This window comes from Corvus hawaiiensis, chromosome 1, assembly GCF_020740725.1.
Source record: "Corvus hawaiiensis isolate bCorHaw1 chromosome 1, bCorHaw1.pri.cur, whole genome shotgun sequence".
In the NCBI taxonomy this organism is placed as follows: domain Eukaryota; kingdom Metazoa; phylum Chordata; class Aves; order Passeriformes; family Corvidae; genus Corvus; species Corvus hawaiiensis.
The window spans coordinates 24,090,519-24,112,201 of NC_063213.1; the positions used below are offsets into that span (position 1 = coordinate 24,090,519).

The window sequence follows — 21,683 nt, forward strand, 5'->3', positions numbered from 1 at the left end:
TTACAATCATTAGTTGTGTTCTTTAGGACAGATCGTGCATTGTCAAGTCTGCTTTTTCTTTAACAGATTGACTTATTTTAATTTTTCTTTTTAATATGATGTAGAAAATATAGGAGACACTTCTTGCACATACTAATAGCCTACCACTTAAATGGGGCTGCACCAGAGTGATTAACAGTCCCTTCCCCACATATGTCACAGAATTGCGGCATCACAGAAGGCTGAGATTGGAAGGGAATTCTGGAGGTCATACAGTCCAACTTGCTTGTCAAGCAGGGCCACCTAGAGCCAGTTACCCAGTACTATGTCCACATGGCATTTGAATATCTCCAAGGACAGAGATGTCACCATCTCCCAGGGCCATATGTGCCTGTGGTCAGTCACACAGTAAAAAAAGTGTTTCCTGGTGTTCGGAGGGAACCTGTTGTGTTTCAGTTTGTGTCCATTGACTCTAGTCCTGTCAGTGGGCACCACTGGAAGAGCCTGGCTCCCTCTTCTTTGCACCTCCCTTCAGGTATTTATAGACATTGATAAGATACCCCTGGAGCCTTCTCTTCTCAAGGCTGAACAGTCCCAGGTCTCTCAGCCTTTTCTCACAGTCCCTTAACCATCTGTGTGACCCTTCACTAGACTCTCTTCCATACATCCTTGTCTCCCTTGTACTGTGGAGCCCAGAACTGAACACAGGTGTCCAGATGAGACCTCATCAGTGCTGAGAAGAGGGAAAGGATCACCTCCGTTGAACTGCTGACAGAAGTTTTTCCAGTTCATTCCAGGATACTGTTAGCCACCTTTGCCATAAGGCCACATCACTGGCTTATGGACAACTTGGTGTCCAACAGTACTCCCAGGTCCATTTCTGCCAAGCTGCTTTCCATCAGGGAAGTCCCCAGCATATACTGTTTGTGAGATGGTGCATGAAAGCTCTGTACCATCAGGGATGGTACTTGAGTTATCTACATCCTCAGAAAGTGCTATCTTCACTTTTTGGATTATTGCTTCTGCTTCTCCCCATCAGGTCCTTGGAAAAATTCCCCTGGTGCTCTTGCAGAAAAAAACCCCAAAATCTGCAGGTGAGAATTTTGCTTGGTCAATAGGGCATTTTTCTTCGATGTTTCCTTGTTGGGTAAATCTGTCTTTGGACACACAGACCTCTGCAAGCACCTTGCTAACTGCAGGGGGAAATCTCAATGAAGAAGTCCATCAGTCACAAATATACGATGCACAAATGCACAAATACGAATGCAAAGGCCCAAAACTTACAAGCTAGGCATAAAACCCTATAGAGCTTTTTCCATAGAGTTGACGGAAAATATCTAGTCAGCTTCCTTAACCTCTGGATTCAGCCTTGTAGGGTAAGTTACCACTGAAATCGGGGGAATTTTTCTTCAGGCAGTGCAATGAGCAGAGCTGGCCACCATGAGGCCATTCATTGCTGGGCACTGAGGAGCAGCACCTGGGGCTAAAGGAAGTGGCAGTTTCCCATCAGCTTTCAGCTTTGGTGAGTTTGGTGCGAGGCCAAGAGACTATGTCAGTGCTGGGAAAAAAATGTAAAAGGTACTTGCAAAAATAAACACAAGTTTTAACGCTGCAATGGCAGTTGGAAATTCGTAGATATTTTTTATTTTAATGTTAGTATTGACTTGCCTTCCCTAAAATCCTTTGGAAACCCTTTAGGAAATCCTTTGGAAAACTGCATTTACCCTTTAGCACCCTGATACCTTTTCAGTAATCTTGCAGTGACCTTTCTCCCACCTAACTGGAATACTTAAACTGTCCAGACTACCCGTTGACTTCCTAAACAGGATTAGGGGAAGAAAAATAGCATTTAACCTTGTTTAGAGAAGTGAGATGTATTTCAGACAATAGGATAAGACCCAATCTATAATGGATGTAGTCAGGCTTGTACTACTCAGTCTAGACTTAAAAAAACTAGTAAGCTCTCCTTAGAGTAATGCCTCTCTCTGCTTTAAAGTGCTATCAGAGCTGAGGAGAGGAAGCTGTCTCAGGGATTTAGCTGCTAAGGTGCTACAAAATTAGCTTCATTAAATATAAAATTATTTTTTTTAGGCAAGCAGATCTATATTTAAACTGCTGTATTTTTTTACGATTTTTTCAAACAAAAGTTGTGAGAAAAATGTCTACTTTTAACTAAAATATAAGTATTGTTTTTATTTCCTTATGAGTCCTATCCAACTAGAGATATTCCATATTCAATGAGATTTTTAATTTCACCTCTGGTTTTTTAAAGAAATAACCTAATTTTCAAATATAAACTTGACTGCTAAGCAAACAGATTGTTAAGCAAATAAATGATAACACAAAGAAAAAGCAAGACTGTATGAAATGTATGAGATGTACTGTTAATAACATCAGCACCTGATGACTAGATAACTCTCAACTTGTCTCACAGGAAAATGTAAAATATTTTTTGTCTTTTTTTTTTTAAAAAGAAAAAATCCTGCTTCTCATTTACAATCACACACACTCATGCTCACACACACAGGTATACACACATATACTGGAATTCCTGTGATATTTGGGATTGTTCTTGTGGCTCCTACTTTTGCATCAATTTAGAAAATTTTGTTTCCTCCAATAATTAATAACGACAATAACATTTATAATTTAAAATTCCTTTTGAGTACATGATCTCTCTTTCATACCTTCTTGCACACAAGCACATGCACAGTGTGTAGGCAGGAAGAAAGAAGGGAACAGGAAAATAATTAAGTTGCTTTACTAAGCTGAATTTCCAGTTCATCTATATATAGTAGCAGTGAGGCATAAGCTAAATAGCATTATGCAGGCTTATGCAAATTGTTTAGGATGGAAGGGGAGCACAGGTGATAAGAAAATTAATATAGCACTGAAGTCCACCAGAAATGTCTTAATGTTGAGCTAGCCTCTGACCAAAGGAGTAGTAAACACACCACAACATAAAGTTGTCTTTTTACTTTTAACACCCAGCAGTTGTTACCTTAAAGAGGAGGGTAGCTCCATATTGAGGATTTAAACTCAAAATAGATCCAGTAACATATGTCCTGTTAATTTGACCTAATTAGTTGCTGCTAGTTGCAGGATTTACGTGAAGAATCTCATTACATAGATTAGAAATAAAATAGAGAGAATCTTGGCCCTTGGTGGAGATCAGCTGGAACAGCAGTTTAATGCCTGATACATGCTGTTTCTGGGTACTCTGTTCTTTGCAAGGGAGTGTTAGAGGAGGTGAATCTCTAATAAGTATCTTCTGTGACTTAGCCTTCTGTAACAAGCTTATCTTTATCTGAAAAGCATCATTAAGAATTTTTTTTTAATTCCACTGGATTTGGGGATGGTTTCCTTGGGCTTATGAAAAACAGCAAAGTGCTATATCTATATTCCATTCAGTGATGAAGTACAAGTATTAACTGGCAGAGAACACTCTGGTTGTCTGTAGTATGCTATGTCTTGAAACTATTGTTAGCTTTATAGTTATCATCAGAAAGCAATAAAACTAGTATAAAGGAGCAATTGTTTCCTCCAGTAGGAACTGACTACAAATTTATTTATTTCTATTGTTATTGTAAAATTCATATTGTCAGTGTACCTTTCACTCTTTGACTGGAGGCTCTGCAAATGAAAATATGCAGGCTTTTAGAACACTTACTCAAGAAAAAATCCCAAATGAAACTAGTGTGAAGTTTTGCCCAAATCAGAAGTCCAGAAGGGAGCCTCATGTCTGGCACTTGAGACAGCTATTTACAGAACTTCTAATGAGTGAACTGTGATGGAAAGTCATAGCAGAGCTATTCTGAATATTACCAATAGTGAAAACTTGACACAATGAAAATATACATGGGATTAAAAAAATCTTGAGCAACTGATAGGCTTCATTAAAAGAAAAAGAAAGAAAAAGAAAAAAAAATGTTTACTAAACTTTCAGTTCCTAAATTGTAATACCATGCTTTAGCCTAAGTGATTCAAGAATATGTGTGCCACATAACCTAGAGATAAGTAAAATAGGAGGAGAACATATCTGCTGAATATGAATTACTATTTAATATATTTTTTAGAAAATGGATGTAGCAGAAATATGGCTAGGAGTAAAATGTGTATTACAAACAGCTACAATTTCTGTCTTTATTTTTGCATGCATCTTGTCTTTTTTTTTCAAGAGATTCAAGGGATTACACTAACCAAAATGTTTGTCTTCATACACATTCTAAAATACATCTAAACTACATTTCATTAGGAAAACAAGAACACTATAGGCTCTGAACAGAGCCATGCTCTTACCTTAGGCAATGGCAGTATTAATACAAAGAGGAACAGAAGCCTTCCTTGGGAAATAAGCACAGCTATAATACCAGGGCTAATATAGCTGCAGTGAATATCAAAACTTTCTTTGATTTCATGGAACAGGATCAGATTTGTGTAATGTTATTAAACACTGCCAGCACCCTGATGCTAGACATTTGCAGAACTCCTAAAATGAGAATGGAATGTTTGACGTTGATCTGAATTTTACTGAGTTTGTTTTACAGCTAAAGGACTTTTAAGAATGCTTTGGTCAATCAGATCACCTGCATAACAGAAATTTCCATCAAATCTGCTAACTGGTTTGTAAAATCTTCATTGTTCTACTGCAGAGACAAATACTAAAATGTTGGGGAAGAAGGTTCAATTTTGTTTTCTTTTCTTGGTTTTTCTGAAAGGATTTGCAAAAGGAAGTCTCTGGGAACTGAAAAACATTTGTATTTTGGCTGACAACTGGTCCAGCTTCATGTAATTTTGGGGGTTGGGTTTTTTTGTTTGGGTTTTTTTTAATATATTGACTGTGAAGTTGGCTCAGAAGAAGTCTGTTAACCAAGCTGACTGGGGAAAATAAAATAAGAGCCTTACTGGAGGAAATAATCCAACACAACTGTTTGGGTAATTTCTTAGCCTGGGATGGGAATGTGATTCTGAAGATAACCAATATATTGAAAGATCCACCTTACTGAAAGGAAACCAGGGAAAAGGTTGTCAGCTGCTGAAGACTAACTTGATATTTCTAGTGTCCAGACTGCTGTGCAAAGATCCCATGGCAGCCCTGAGCGAGCTGTCTCCAAACCTGGTTACTGCAGAAACATGTAAATATAGTATGAAGCCTGAGCTGTCAAGCTCTGATACAAGTGTGATGGGTTGGCAACATGGGTTTCAGTAACTGAGCTGTTACCGCTCTGCATGGAGTTCCATGGCACCATGAGGGTGTACCAGAACATTCACAGCCAACTGAGAAGCTGCACTATGCCATCTTGCACACTATACTCTGAAAAAGAATATGCTCTAACTTACACATCTAAAATGGAATAACGAAAGCAGATGCTGCAAGTGCTGTGTAGGTTTTGCATCTGGTTTGTGATTTCTTGTTTTGCTGATGTTTTTTAATCAATATATATCACTATTGTATACACCTTGGCAAAGTGCACAGCAAATTGTTTTGAAGGAGCTTTGAAACCTTTCCTAAGTAATTTCCATGCTCCTTACCATCCACAGGCTCATGAAGGAAAAGTCCTGACATTTCTCTGAGGTAGCAGGGAGGATAAAGTAGGAAGTGGTGAGACAGAAGCATGGCCAGATGGGGTGTGGTATTTGGGAAAGCTCCTGAGAACTGTGGCTTACTAGAGAACATAACAGAAACAGTGAATGAGTTCCTCATAAAAATGCATCGACCTTCTTTCCTGAAATTTTGCCTATATAATAGTTATTAGATGACTCTAACTTTAGATGAAGAATAAATAACAGAGTTGATACAGTATTGATGGAAAAAATGAATGACTAGTCAAAAGCTGGAAGGATCTGGCTGACCTGCTATGCATCCATTTTGGCTGGAAAGCACATTGCTTGCTCACTGAAGAGACTCATTAGTATTAATACAGAAGTTCAGTAGGTCACAGAAGTCTCATGCTCTCCTGGAAGGCTTAAAATAGAAGAGAGAGGTAAAGGATTAAAATGCTCTTAGTGTCGATACTTTCTGCCCAGCAGAGGTCTGGAGAAAACCCATCCCCTTTTTCTGCTGGCAAATTAGCCACTTTAGCCATATTATTTTTTGGTCAAATGTCCTAATTTCTTCAGCAGCAGTCTTGTCTGACAAGTGACTTGAGGCCAAGGCCTTAATGTAATTTTGTTCTCATCTGATTTTTTTTCTCTCCAATAGATTACACAATTAGATAGACTTCTATACAGATAGAATAGTGATTAAAATAATCAGAGTGAAAAAACACTGTGCAGTCCAACGGAAACAGAGTGAACAAAACTGCTATTGTTAGACCCGAGCAGAAGTTAAAACACAGGTTTGTCACTGAGTGATTAGTATTACAGCCTGAGTTTACCCTTGAAGGACTCATCTCTGTTCTCTTAAGACTGGTTCTTGTATGAAGAAGCACAAAGAAAAAGATAAAACCAAAAAGTGATTTTGGAGAACAGTGCTGAGGCTAGAGCCAATGTCTCCTAATAACTGAACTTGCAGGTGTTGCAAGGTTTTCACTTACTGTAGGTGGGCAAAGTTTATTTCAGCTCTGTAGTAGAAGTGCTCTAGTTAGGTGAATTCAAACTTGCAGATAAAGTTGTTTAACTGTGGAAGCGATAGGTATCAGAATGGTGTCTTTTATTTCTTCTCCATCAGAATGCATGTAACATAAATCAAACTTTAAAATCACGAGTTTTAAGGAACAGTCATTATAATGCTTATGAGACCTGCTCAGACAATTTTTCAGCAGCCTCACAGAAATCTATTCTACATTTCTTGAAATAAGACTGTGAATGGAGTCCCCAGATAGATTTCAAATGAAATCTGTGCATAATTTGGAAAAACATACTTCCACTTTTTCAAATCTTTCCTCAAAATCTAGAAGTTGGGAATCTATTTCAGAGATCTATGAGAGAAGGAAAACACTGTTGAATTTTTATATTTAAACCTGGCCATTCCTACCATTTTGTGCTGGACCTTTTCTATCCTGCCGTTTTCTGTCCTGCCTATCACTGCTTTTCTCTCACTAGATAGATTTCTGTGGTGGCATTAACAAGCTGTGCCTGCTAGAATGAGTCTGCAGAAATTTCTCAACAGCTTTATGCAGAGTCTTTAGTCTTCCTGTCAGAGACAGTGAGAAGAAAAAGTGATTTCTATCCCTGTTTCAGATGATTGAGCATGGCATTCTGTTATAGGTAAGCAATACTAATTATGGATAAAAGATGAAAATCCTTGGAATCCTTACTCAGACAAAAATTACCACAAGAAAAAAATTCTATTGATGCAAAACTTTCATTATGCTTAATTCTAAAATTGTCATGAATCTGAAGAGCTCTAGCTTTATGAAAGGTATTGCTTTTAAAGATGATCTCCACCCAATGCATCAAGCAGAGAATGCTTGAAACTGTTATAGAAGATGAGATACAAAAAGCAAGTACTGAGTTCAGTAAAGTAAAACAAGATTACAGTGAAAAATAATTACTGAATGGAGAATCTACAAGCACAAAGGAAATAAAAATAGATTAGGGGACTGAGTGGGAACTGAAAGTCTGAGTAGCTTTTTAATTTGAGACTATGCTCCAAGTAAAAAGTAGTGAGACTTGTGCTTAGTGTAACCCAGATCCATAAAGAGCCTGACTCTCCATAAAAATTGTTTTTCACTTCCCTGATTGAGTGACTCAAACAACCAAGAAAGTTTGCCTCTTAGAAAAAAAAATGAAGAAACAGATAGGTTTTGCAGTTCTAAAGATGATAAAGCTGGGTTCTAATCACTCTTTCCTGTCAATAGTACTTTCATTCCCAGAGTAGTCTCTGATTACAAATGCAAGGGGGCATTCAATAGAAAGAACTGACTTGGTTCTGGCCAACATCCAGAATGTTGGGGGCAATAACTACCAAAACCAACCTCATATCTTTCTTAGAAATGAGCCAGAAGTGCACTACAGTCCACAAAGTGTTGTTTATAGTTCAAAAAACAGAGAAGACTGTCATTTCCAGCAGATAAGTCAGAAAATATGATCCTGTGTCAAGTGCATTCCAGCAGTTTTATAGCTGGTTATTTGCTTTAACAATATATTTCTCTCAGACAAAGGCTTTGAGGTTTCCTCTTTGTGGCATCAGGTGCTAAAAATTGGGCTCTTCACTATGGATGGTATGGTGCAGTATTTGCCCTGTGATGTGAAACAGTGTATAAAGGATGGCAGAGTTTCATTAATCACCATGTGGCATTTCCATACTCCTACAGTGTCTAAGAAAGATGAAGTTTCAACAGTTCACTGCTTCCCCTTGACCTAGCAAGAATGAAGATGTATATGTTTCATACGCATCATCTTCCTCTGCTTTATGCATGCACTAACTAACCCAACCTTAGGCTGTAAGAAGCATGAAAATAATCTAAACCACAGGGTGCCTTGTAAGGAATTACCTTCCACTTCCTCAGCAGCAAGCTGAGAGCCAGAAGAAAGAAATGATAACTGCTAGCGTAACAACTCTTCCAGTGAATAGTTCCTAGGGCTGGGCAACTAGGTGCCACCTCTTATGCTTTGTGAGATGTGAAATATTAGTTTATCCCTCAGGATATATGAGCTCAGAATAAAGCTGAGGACAGGTGAAAACTGTGTGTGTTTGTCTAATATACGTGTGACCAAAGTGAATTTATGCACCAAAGTGAATAAGGAGATTAATTTTGTTAAGATTTTCAAACACACTAGAGGTCCCACAAAACAAAGGAAGTCTCTTTTTGTTTGTTTGTCAGATTTAATTTCATTTCAGCTAAACATTTCTTCCTGTTTCCAGTGCTCAGGCCAGCAAATCCAACTCCTTTACTTTCTTCTGGAAGGAAGTTACAGAAGTCTAAATACCAGCTGTATTTACAGTTCTGCAGTGTTTGAGGGTCTAAGTAATAGTCTAGGAAATCACCATGAGCTGCATCCTGTGAACACAGAGTAAGTAATAGCCATTTTCTTAAGTGTGGAATATTTTGAATCTGTAATACACAAACTCCAGCAATGTTGATTAATTCTATTTTCCTGATGAGGTCTGTTCAGATTCAAAAGAATAACTGCATACTGAGTCTGTAGGGCATGGACTAACCACAAATACTAAAATATTAATATAAAAATATGTTGCCTTAGATTATGTATCAGATAATTTTTTAATGCTCCTTTACTATCCAGAAGGGAAGTATCAACATCATTCACAGCCATAACAAATCTTAAAGAATCCCTGCCTACTGTTGATCTTGACACTCTTCAGCCCAAATCTGGAACCAGAATCTGACATCACTGACACAAAAATCAGTGATTAGATATTCAACCTACCCATGATAGTAGGATTCTGCTTTGATTCTGAAAAGTATCCCTACCCTGCCTTTGAAAAGCCGAATGTTCATAACCTTAGTCTTCTATTTTGACATTTTCCTAGACCTGAATCTTACAAATGCTTGATCCAAACCTAAAAGAAACACTGGAGTCCTTTCCCTAGTCTTTGGTGAGTTTGGAATCAGTCTCATAATCCCAAAATTAGATGCAGTGGTTACAAAACAGCATACTGCAGTGTATTCTTTTGTGGCAACGTGGTAATAGTGGTATGTGATAGCAGCATTATAGGCAGAACTAGAGGGCTTTTTTCTAAAACAACACATCCAAGTTCTTGATGAGGCACCAAGTACAATTTTGAGTGGGATGATATTTAACTCCTGTCACAAGAGTAACCCTCTACAGCCACTGACTGATTTGTACTCCCAGACAGGCAGAACTGCTCACAGAAATGTGTTTTCTTGAAAAATTTCTCATTCACTACACTTTCTCCAACTGCTTCAGAGCTAGGAGGAAAAACAAGTAACATCATAATGTTTATTCAGTCAGATACTACTTTATTTCTGAAAGGAAGCCGGATTCATCTATACAAACATATATATATATATATATTTACTTATTTACAAATATACTTATATTTACATGTATTTCTGGTTTTAGATGTAGATTTTGTGTGTGTGTATATATGTGTATATCTCTCTCTATATAGCTATATGTGTACCTATACCTCTCTGTACCTTAATACATATATGAATAGCTGCCAGGGCAGGTGGGCAGCACGGGGCTATCAGCCCTCGGGCGATGCCGGATGCACCTGGAGGGCCGGAGGGCCGGCGGGCCCCGGGTGCCCGGCAGGGGGAACGCGGGGCGCTCTGCAGGGGCGGCGGGTCCCCCCGCCGTTCCCGAGTCGCGGAGCCCCGGCGGGGACGTGTTCGGCTTCCCAAGCGATCGGCGCGCAGGCGCCTCTCAATCCTCAGCTCCGGTGAGATGCTCTCGGACCTGGGAAGGGGATCGCCCTTCCATTCTCTGCCTCCTGCTTTCTTTCCGGCCCCCCTGCCGCACTTTTTCTCCAGACCCCTGGCTCGGATTAATTTTTTTTCCCCCTAATCGCTATTTTATTTTGTAATGTTGCCCACCTCACGGGAGCCCATTTGCTTTCCTCTGTAGTTCCCGCTCCTCCAAATAGCGTTATCTGAAAGGAGACCCGCCTGTTGATTATCCCCGTCTCCCCTAATCTGAGCTTCCACCCATCCTTTGCCCCCATCCCTCCCTCTGTTTGATTCCAAACCTTTGGATCGTGTTTTGGTGTCATTAGGAGATTAACATCCCTGGAGCACCAGGGGAGGAGGAGTAGGAGGAGGAGGAGGAGGAGGGTGGAGGGGAAAGCGAGACTGCAGGCAGGAAGGTTGGCACATTAACACGAGTGAGACTCTCCTCCCGCCGTCCCAGCCACCTCCGGCTCCTGGGTGGCAGCGGAGGGGGCGTTTGCCGGCGCGGCGGGTTGCGGACGGCGGCTGGCGGTCCCGCGGAGCGGCGGGGGCTGCCGGCGGGCGAGCGGCCGCGGCTCCTGCGCGCAGCCCCCCTCTCTTTTATGAGCAGCGAAGCGGCAAAGCGGCAGCGGGGGACACCTGGAGGAGCATTTCTTCTCCGGGTTTATGAATGGCACTGACATGGAGGAAATACCGTTTCAGAAAGTCAAGACCAAAAGGAAGAAGTGCTGCCACTGCTGCTGCTCCCCGCCGGCTGCCGCGGCGTCGGGAGCGGGAGCCGGGTTGGGGGACTCCCCTCCCTTGCTGCTGCTGGATGCCATCGCCTGCGAGGACGAGTTTGACTGCAAGGAGCTGGAGGCTCTCTTCCAGAGCTACAACCTAAAGCTGGAGCAGACGTCCACCCTCAAGGCGCTGGCCGTCCTCATCGTGCTCACGGCCAGCCTAGCCCTGGTGGAGCTCCTCTCCGGCCCCAGCCTGACCATCTCCAAAGGTTCGCACCCGGTGCACTGCATCATCTTCCTCTCCCTCTTCATCGTCACCAATGTCAAGTACCTGCAGGTCACCCAGCTGCAGCAGATTGTCAAGCTCACCTTGCTCTTCAGCTTCACCTTCTCCTTCCTCTGCTGCCCCTTCTCTCTCGGCGCCTACGGCATGGAGCTGCCCAGCGCCCCCGAGCAGGGCATGTGGCAGCTCATGCTGGTAACCTTCGTCTCCTACTCGCTGCTTCCCGTCCGGACGCTGCTGGCCATCGTCTTCGGGCTGGTGGTGTCTGTCTCCCACCTCATCGTCACCGCCACCTCCGTCAGTGCCAAGCGGCAGCGGCTCTGGAGGACGGTGAGAGAGGCCGGGCCGGGCCGGGCACTGCAGCACCTCACAGCCGCGCGGTGCCAGCCCTCCGGGGGGGGTGGGTGGGTGGGGGGCGACCGCGGAGAGGCGCGGAGCGGCCCCGGGCGGCGGCGGAGGCTGCGCGCCCCTCGCCCAACCAGCCCGGGAGGCGGCTGAGGAGTGCCCGGGGTATATCCGGCGGGGAAGGGGCCAGCGCGCCCCTGTGCCTCAGGCGGCTGTGTCTGTAGTTCCCGAAAGTTTCCGGGAGACAGAGGGGGATAGGGCGGCTCTGGGGAGACGGAACCTCTCGGCTTTGTCTCTCCAAGGAAAACGGGGGAGAGGGCAGGGAAGCCAGCGCTACCGCGCCCCACGCGTGGGGCAAGTTCAGAGCACCACATGCACAGTGCAATACAGCACCCATCAGTAACACGACCTGGCTCTGTACAAACTTGGCACAGACAATGAGCTGCGTGTGGTAATAACACGTCCACCGAGTTGGTTCGTATCCTCGCTGTCTGTCTCAGCCGTGGGGCCTTCGTGCCTATACACAGCCCATCTGCGGAGGTGCTCTGAGGAAACTATTTGAAATAGGTGTGACACTCAGAGGGAACCCCACGTCGCTGCTCTCCCAGCAAGCGGGGCATTCCCCCTTCAGATTCCCCAGGGCAGCTGCTGCCCCCTGTCCACAGACATTACCTGCTATGGCAGTGAACTTCCTAGCGGTTCCCTTTCCCCTCTGAATTAATCCTGCAAAACCTCCCTCTGCACCAAGCATCTTTAGAAACGTGCTGCTGCACTCTCCCCTCCTCCCCCGAGGAGCTATTTATATCCCTGCAGGGCTTTCTCCGGCTCCAGTGGCCTGATGGGCCGCACTGACGGGGAGGAGGATGAGGAGATGCACATATAGGAAACGTGTGGGCTGGCAGTCGGGGTTTGCTACTGAAGGCTCTGTTACGTGGTGTGTCTGAACCACTGGGAAAGAGGAATTGAAAAATTTTTGTGTCCTTACTTGCGAGCATTGATTATGCCTGCCCTCGGGAGAAGCACACGGGTTCCGTGGTCCAGATTGGTGTTAAAGAACAATTTAATGCATAATTGAAGTACTTAGTACATCGCTTCTGCAAAATCCTGGTGTTATTCTCTATGATTGTGTAAGGCTGTGTTGTGGTGCTAGGACATACACAGTTGACATGGGCATAAACACTAGCATAAGCAGGATTGTACACCTTTGTGCCCAGAACTGTGAATTCCTGGATCCTTCTTCCGTGCTCACACAGGCACACACACCCCAGTGTGACATACATGCACAGAATAGAGATACACAGGGACAATCACTGAGTGAGGTTGCTGAGACAAACAGGATTGTTGATGGCTTCATGCTACTGACCTGGTGGACAAAATAAATTATGTATTTTGAAGGGGAAGAGAGAGATAAGCTGAGCTTTATGATTTACCCAGATAATCTGATGGTCTATTTTTAAATATGTGATTTAGAGTTTCCATGAGAGGGAGAGCTGATGAAATGCAGGAACACCAAGAGAAGCCTTCCTAAAAAGCATCCAGAAGGATGCAAAAAACACTAGAATATTCTCTTTGAATAGGGCTGAAGATAGCTTTTTTACTGGTGTACCAATTAGTCCTTATGGAAGTCCAGGCTATCCTAACTCCCCTGACACACAGGCAGACTTTCCTTGATGCCAAGCTGCAGTTCAGTGTGGCATCTGCTCTTCTAGATGAATAACATAAAGAAGCTGACAATAACGTCTGCTCGCTAAATTATCTAACCAAGGTCGTGAATGTGAAACATTTTGAAGAGAAAAAATCTGCTAGCTCTCTCCCTTCACACTAGTTTAACTTAGTTATTCAACAGGCAAGAAACTGGCTTAAAAATGCAGAGAAATAGTTGACTAACATCTGATGTAACGTGTATGTTTCTTCTTCATCACCATCTCCCCTCACCAGAGTAATTTCAGTGGTTTGTATGCAGTCCCTAAAGCAGTATGCTTTGCTGATAACAGGAGGCAGAAACCAGCTAAAAGTCAAGCAAAATAACTGGTCTGTGAACTTGTGTCACACAGAAATGCACACTGATTTGTGGCATGTTTGCAAGGAATAAGTCTTCTGATATGAAGACCATCTCCATGTATGGAAGGGACTTTTCCCTTACCAATAAGTTTTTTTTTCCTTTTCCAAAGAACAACTTTGCAATGGTTGGAAATTTAAAAATATGTAAAGGCTGCATCATCTGAATTTTATTTGCTTGGCCTGAGAGTAGCTGAGCCTTTTTTGTAAAGGCTAGAATGGACCTTTCCTTGCAACTGGGATCTGTTTCCCAGACACTGGATATTATCATGATGGCCCCAGTGCTCATAGACACAGCATGCAGTTGGCGTGTCAGGGAAGCAGGACTGCTCTGTGCAGAGCTGCAATAGCATGAAAGGCTCTGTTCTCTCTCCCAACCCCTTGCTCCCTAGCCCCAAGCAAGCGGATGAATTTAAATTTTTAAACAGAAATCTGAAGTATCCAAAAATGCAAACACCTGCATCAATCACTGAGACTGGTATTCTGTTAAAGAACTCTTTGATTTTTTTTTGTGATTCGGGCAGGGAACCACCTTGGGTTTCAATTTTATTTTTGCTTAGCCTGAGCTTTAAGAGACTGCAGATCTAGTAACTTCCATTAAAGTTAAACTGGAAGGGTGTCAGCAAGACCAAGCAGCTCATGTTGTTTCAAGTTCAACCCATTAAAAAAAGACAGAGCTAAGTTAAGGGATTTTTTCTGAAGTGAGCTTTTAGTTGTGCATCTCTATTTCATGCAGTCTGAGGAATCCCCATTTGCAAAAGTCTCACTACCTTCAGTAGTGCCAAATCAGAACCTGAGTGGGCCCCATGGCATGCTTAAGACTTTCTTCCTTTTAAATGTACAAATTCTCTATGTGATAAAACTAATGCACTTTGTGGCAGAAGTTTGTCATGACGTCTATTGAGTAAAGCACATGTAATTTGCAAGTGATAGTTTTTTGACAGAACAGTATTGTCTGTGGAGATCACGCCGTGCCACGCTGTGCCATGCCATGCCATGCCATGCCATGCCATGTCATGTCATGGGTGAGACACAGGGAGAGCAGGAAAGCAAGTACAGGGAGGTAATGAGAGTCAGGAGTAATGTGACAGAACTTGAGCTTCATCTTTCCATTCAATAGCTGGTTTGTTCATCAAATGAAAGATTCCAATCTACTAGTATGTCCTGCTCAATTCTTAATAGATATATAGTAATAGATTTTATATATATATATGTGCACTATCAGAAATATGCAAAGTACTTGAGGGCAACCTTGATCCCATTTGGGATCATGTCAAAAGACATGCTGACTTCACAGCTGATATTGCATGTCTTATCTGACATTGTGATAAGGATGTAAATGGTGTATATAACAAATATTGTATTGATCATGTTTGTTGGACTCTCTCCTTTCCTTCGGAATCATGGAACAAAATGCTCCTGCCATATAAGGTGACAAAGTATCCACAGATGGCTGAACCTACAAACGAAGTTTAAAAGCTTGGACTCTTGTCTTTTTATTTCTTTTTCTTTTTTTTCCCCTCTAGAGATTCCAGATATATGTTAGGTGTTTCAGAGCCCTTACAAAAATACAGAACTCTGTCTGAAGGAGCTTAGTATAATTTTTGTTGTAATGCAGTGAGTGGGTGTTAGAGACATGAGAACCAGATGGGGTAAGGAAGGCAAAGGCTGCTCACAGAAATTACTCAGTGGTGGCATGTGCACCATTTCACGTCTTACCGTTAAAAAACTTTTTTTGTCTCTCTAAATATTTTTGTCTCCTTTTAAAAAAAAGTATGCTTATTTCCAGAAAATTCAAAACCAAATCATACACCAACAAAGTGCCCTCACACATCACAGAAGTTTTTGTGAAAGAGCAAATCTTTCATGAAAACCAGAATTGCAGCATGAGTAACAAAGAGCAGAAGAAAGAATGGTGCTATCACAAACTAGCACAATTTTTTTTTCAGACATGGTGAAACAAATACAGGTTTTGATAGTTTGCTTGGGGTTTTTTTGCCTGCATTTCAAACTGATTTTATGTGTGTATTTATTTATTTGTATGATAGCACTTTTATTGATTCAGCAAGTACCAAAAATTGTAGTTGGGATTAGACAGACTGTGTAAAGGATAATGTGGGGGAAATTGATGTAATTAATTAAAATAATTAATTTATTACCTAAAAGTTTATTTTATGTTAAGTCTTTGCAGGTTAGTGTAATAGTATAGAATATCACAAGGCATTGTCATGCCAAAGATAATCTTATTTCTGCTAGTGTTTAAAAGGTAATTAATGAACATATCACTGACAGAAATGTTAATCTCCACACCTTTGTCTCTCACATAGAAGGCAGAGTCTAATAAAACGGGTTGTAAATCAAAGACAGCTCAGCTCCATTGTCATTATTATTCAGTGCAAAACTCCGGTTTTCTCCTTCATGCATATAAAAAACTGGTGAGGGACTGTACTAGTTCGTTCTTTCTGATGCTTTTCAAATATTAGTATCAAGAATATCTCTAGTATTGCAAACATACCTATGCAGTAGTAATCTGCTTGAATTCACTATTTTCCTCTCTTTCCAAAGATGGGGTACACTGTTTTTAGAGTTTTTCAATATCTGCATGTAACTCTAATTTTCATTTCATATTTAGTCCTTATTGAAAGATTGTTAAAAGTTTGGGGGCTTGGGGTTTTTTTTCCTTCCTAGTTGAGGTGGTATCTTAATTTGTGGCATTAGGCTTTGCCAGGTATTGACCACGGTCCTTTTATATACGGGCTGAAGTAAAGGATTTTCTATGGAATGTAGACTTCAGGGTCTTTTTTCACATAGAGATTCGTATGCTCTTGGCTTCCTGAGTCTACAGACTGCTGACACTGGCACTCTTCATGGGTTTCCAAAAATTAACAGCATGCTGATGGTTCTGCATCGTTGAGAAACAAGAAGCCTTTGAGAAACTGTCAAGAATCATACGACTTGGAGACATAGTCAATAAAATTTTATCTGAGAAGTTTAGTTGTAATTAATAGGCAAGATCCCGTTATTGCTGAAGCAAAAGAGGGCTTCTATTCAAAAAATGTTTTAATAGTAATAAAAAACCAAGTTAATACTGTTATACACTCAGTTTCTACCCACTTTCCTTGATGTTAGGCTGTCCCTTCCCTTGCTTTTCCAAGTTCTAATGGTGGTGGCTTTCATTCTGCTGGTGGCGTTGCCTATATTGGCAGCATCTGGAGTCTTTCACAGGAAGGAAGGGGATGTTCATGTTAATGTTGCTAATATGCATTTCTCTTCTTTTATTGGTCTACAGCTCCATGTTTCATCCAAATTTTTAAAATATGTTTTATGTATATTAGATACTTGTTCTATGTTCTCTTTGTTACAGCTAATACCAGACCTGTGCATCTTCACATTTCTTTAACTGACCATTGGGGAGTCTTTTTATAACTGTGGGTGTTATCTTCACTGCCAAGTCTATGCTGCACCTTTTGTAATCCCATGCTTATACTCTACACCATCTCCTGTGTTTCTATAGGCCTACATTTCTGCATAGCACAGCATTATGCTTTAGTCATAAAACCGTTCTGCTAACATACAAAGCAAAATTAACATAAATTAATTACAGAGATCTGGTCAATTAGGGAAAAAATGTTTAAACCAGGTAAAACAATGTACACAGAAGTTAAAAAAAAAAAAAAGCCCAGAACAAGCCTGACATGGCTCAGTTTGGAGACCTTGCGAAATCAGTGCATAACTTAAGGCTTTCTATATAGCAGTGGCGATACAGTATTACAGGTCTATATGGTTGCATTCCTTTTTAACATTTGTGGTTTAGACTGTCTCCACATGTTTTGTTACTGCTTTTATTTTAATGCTATCAAAGCATTGTTTTCATTTCAAAATGGTAATATGTTATTGCCTAGACCCTGGTTGACAGCAAAACATTGCATGTAATATTAGTAATTAGGTACTGTATTTAATTTATGTACTTACTCTGTGGAAAAATAATTTTCATGTGTGTTTGTGCAGCTCTACCAATTTGGGTTTAAAGATTTTTGATGGTTCTATGGGATAAGTTATCAAGGGTTTCTATTCCTTTCTGCCTTAATTTCTTTCTTTCTGAACATGTAAGTTTGGATATTTTCAGAGCTAAGCCCCCATGAGAAAATGTTGATTATAGGGAGTAGTTGTTCTTAATATGTTTTGCCATTCAGGCTGTTCTGGATTCATGCTTCTAAATATTTTCCCCATCTTTTTTTCCCCACTTATTAGAATAGTGCAGTGCTTTGCTACACAGAACCAGTGTAATACAACAACTAGGTAGTGCAGATTTCAGTTTCTTTTCATCTACTTTAAGCACAGCCCTGAATGTGTGCTTGTGTATACATGGGCCTTACTAACTAGAGCAGAAGTGTTCTTTCTAGCATCTTATTCTGTCAGTTTAGATCCAGTGCATTCCTTCTCTTCTCTTGCCATTCCAGAAAACATTAGCTAGCATAAAATAATGTTTTCTATCATGGTTAGTTATTGTCTTTAACTTTCTCAGATGCAAAAGGCGATATACTCCTGTCTTTACATCTCTTTTCTGTGTTACCATAAAGTGGTATGAACATAACTAAATGCAGGTGGCATGTATGGAAAACCAGAGATGAGACAGAAAGGCATTGTTTCTTGTTGCTTGTAAGCTCTTGGTGGTGCCAAGAGGGAATACTTGTTAGAAAGTCTATTATGAATATGGGAAGGCATGGCTTCACACAGACTTCATGCTCTGATTAATTCATAATGTTATAAGAAAGTTTCATCTAGGACTTGAAATGTTCATGGTTTATGACAGGAAGAAGTCAGACAGACTAGTAAGACTCTTGCTGTTCGGAAGGTGACAAAAGAGTGCAAGCAGAAGAGACTGATTCAAGTTTTGGAGCTGAGCTTTGTCTTTGGCCTGCTATGATGGATGGGTCTGAGGGACTATCAGTGAGTAGAATGTAATAGATTTTTTTTTTCTAAATTGCCAAATTATGTGATTTTCTTTCTTACTTTCTTCCTCTGGCAAACTTTTCATGTTTCAAAAAGAAATTTGCTTTGCTTCAAAATTTTGAGATACATACCTAGAGGAATTTGAGGAAACAACATAGGTACCACTTTGTCCAGCTGTTTTTATTCTGCATGAATTTACCACATGAGCTGATTCCTGAAATAGAATCACCAAGCACATTATATAAACAGAAAATCTGTTTCCTCCATCAGTATTTGAAATAGTGAAAAATCCCAGAAATGTGGATATAGTGTGTGGTTCTAAGGCAAGCAATAAAATGCAGCAAAACCACAAGAAAGATGGTTACTTCTTTAGCTGTGGTTCAGGAACTACAGAAATCCTTTGTCATCCAGAGATGTGTGTTGCAAGAAACCACCTACATGTGGCTAGTATGAAAAATGTTATAGAACAATATTTCACTTTAACAACACCTTTCAGATATTTGTTCTGGAGCAAGATGTTAATTATTGGGTTCAGTAACAAATGGTTGTGCATCCTCCTGTACAGCTTCATAGAAATAAACAAAATTAACTTTTTACAGTGGTTAGCACATAAAATTGCGGAGTGCTAAACTTGGCAGTTGTGGGTTTTTTTCATAGGTTACTCATTCATACACTACAATGTAACAAAGAAATTGTTGTTAATTGCCATAAATCTGCTTATGATTACCTCTTAGAAGATGAAAGCAATCATCCACCCACACAAAATTAGAAAATGAAATAACACTAATAAACCTAGTTTTAAAAAGAGATGTACATAAAGTATATCCTTAATTTGAGCATCATCAGGCTGAGAGCAGAACTTGTGAAATTTGTTCACAAGAAGTTAAAAAGAGGCCTATGCCTTCTAAGGAGTTTCTTTCTTTCTCTTTCTCTTTCTTTCTTTCTTTCTTTCTTTCTTTCTTTTTTTTTTCTTTCTTTATTTCTTTCTTTCTTTCTTTTTCTTTTTCTCTCTTTCTCTCTTTCTTTCTTTCTCTTTCTCTTTCTTTCTTTCTTCTTAATCTGTATGCAAATACAATGTAGCGAAATGAAGTTCGAGGTAAATTGATCACTGTTAGTTCAAAGGTGGAGGATGTTGGCCTGAGCCTCATTTCACTTTTAAAAGCCAAAAACTATTTTACACGGATTCAGGGATGTGCTAAAAATTATCCTTGCCTTTAATAAATTCTTCCCAGGATGTTTTAGCTAAACAGGTACACCATTTATTGTGAACTATATAGAAAGTCAATATCTGCTTGTTTATGAAATGACATGGGAGTAGTAATGGCAGTGTAAAGTTGTGACCAAGCAAGCACACAACAGACAGAAGCCGTACCAGGATCAAATTTCCACTGTTGCAGGTTGTCTCTGGAGTCTGCTCTGCAGACTCCTGGTCACTGCTGTCATGGCTGTCAAAGATTTGAATGCAACTCTCACCTGGTATTATGGATCCCAGAGCTGTGGTGCTGTGCTCTGGAAAGTGAGGATTACCCCTCATGGATGTCCTGTGTGATTCCTGGTGCTGCACCCTGCAAGCTGTTGTGCTGATCTCTCTGCTGATCCATGCTGGTTTAGTCTAAATCAGCTGTCACTGCAGGGGCTGTGGGAGTTGAAGAAGCCTAATTTTAAGTTCATGGTTGGATTATCTATGATAAATGCTCTGCCATTCCTATATGCTTTGAAATATAAGGAATAATGATGCTTTTCAAAACAGAGGAACAAACTGAGCACTATCTCCATGTTCAGTTTCCTCTTTCTACCGCCAGTTATGTAAATGACAGTGGTGAATGATAGCTGCTTGAGTTCCCCCAGATGGTAAGATTACAGCAGCTTATTTGGCCTTCTCCATGCAGCTCTCTCTATTTTAGGCAGCAGTAGATTGAGGAGATTGCAGCTGAGTTAATTTGCCTCGTCTGTCAGTAAAAATAAACTGCTTTATCAATAGTCCATTTCTTCTTGCTTGCACTATTAAAAAGATTAGTCTGGTTTTTGCCTTTGAAGAGATCACAGCCTGAAGAGGGGTTTCCTATTCTAAACTGCACTCCACAGTACCGATTAATGTTAACACAATGGCTGAAATGGCTTTGGCAGGAGAGCAGTGTGATTTTCTACCTGAGAGTGCATACTTTTCTTATAATAGCTTCTGGAATATCCATCACTGAAAAGGATAGTGATGATTAAGAGGAAAGAGTGGGCTTCATGTGCTGGATTTGCTTAGCTTGCCTGTGGGCAATGAAAAATGCACTTTTCTTACTCTTGAGTCTTAGAAAAATACTCTGAAAAGATTAAGTTTGTATTTTACAGTTAGGATGAACAGAAGTACTGAAATGGGCAATGTCTGCTTGTAAAGCTATGAATTATTCTCTATCCTTAACTGATATTTTCATAGCAGTGCTAGTGTATCATCAGAGGATGTAATAATTTAAATATTTATTTTGCTTGCTTGCTTTTTTTCTTTTCCTGCTGCTGCTTTTGTGCAACCAGTGCTGTCAGGTTGTTGCTGATTGCTGTGGTTCTTGGTGCAGTATCCTCTACTGAATTTCCCCCAAAAAGGAGCATCAACCAGATACAAAAGAGAGAACATTCTTCTGGGGTGGAGATTACTGCAGAAAGGAGGATGATCTTTCCTAATTCCCCTAAGGGTACACAATATTCAGCCCCAAGACTTGGTCACTCTTGTCTGTTAGCAAGTCTGCTGCCATGTATCTTTGTTCCAAATCTCTTTGCCATCATTTGCAAAAGTCCCATTTCTTCAGCACATTTGTATACTGAAAAACTGAGCTTAGCTACTGATCATAAAGATTTTTCATTCTCTTAGGAAAAAAATTTCTCCCTACCTAAGGTAGGGAGAAATTGTCTTTCCTACAAAATGTCTTACATGTCCCTAAAGATGTCTTTGAAGTTTACTAAGAGTTTTGGATCCCCTGTAAATGTAAGGATTTGACATATAAATAAACCATTATCTAACATTCTCAAAGAAATTCTCTT

The 21,683-nt window shown here is 40.6% G+C and overlaps 1 protein-coding gene across 5 annotated transcripts in view; it reads left to right on the forward strand.

The window, feature by feature from the left end:
* Nucleotides 1-10,190: 10,190 nt before the first annotated feature.
* Nucleotides 10,191-21,683, forward strand: part of ADCY1 (adenylate cyclase 1) — a 190,457-nt gene continuing 178,964 nt past the window's right edge. For 4 of the 5 annotated variants that reach the window (XM_048296607.1, XM_048296597.1, XM_048296578.1 and 1 more), the window contains exon 1: nt 10,192-11,633. In XM_048296607.1, the coding sequence (XP_048152564.1) occupies nt 10,965-11,633 (669 nt within the window). In that variant the 5' untranslated portion in view covers nt 10,192-10,964. Of the gene's footprint in view, nt 11,634-21,683 lie in introns of all 5 variants that reach the window. The other variant, XM_048296615.1, reaches the window with a different exon arrangement.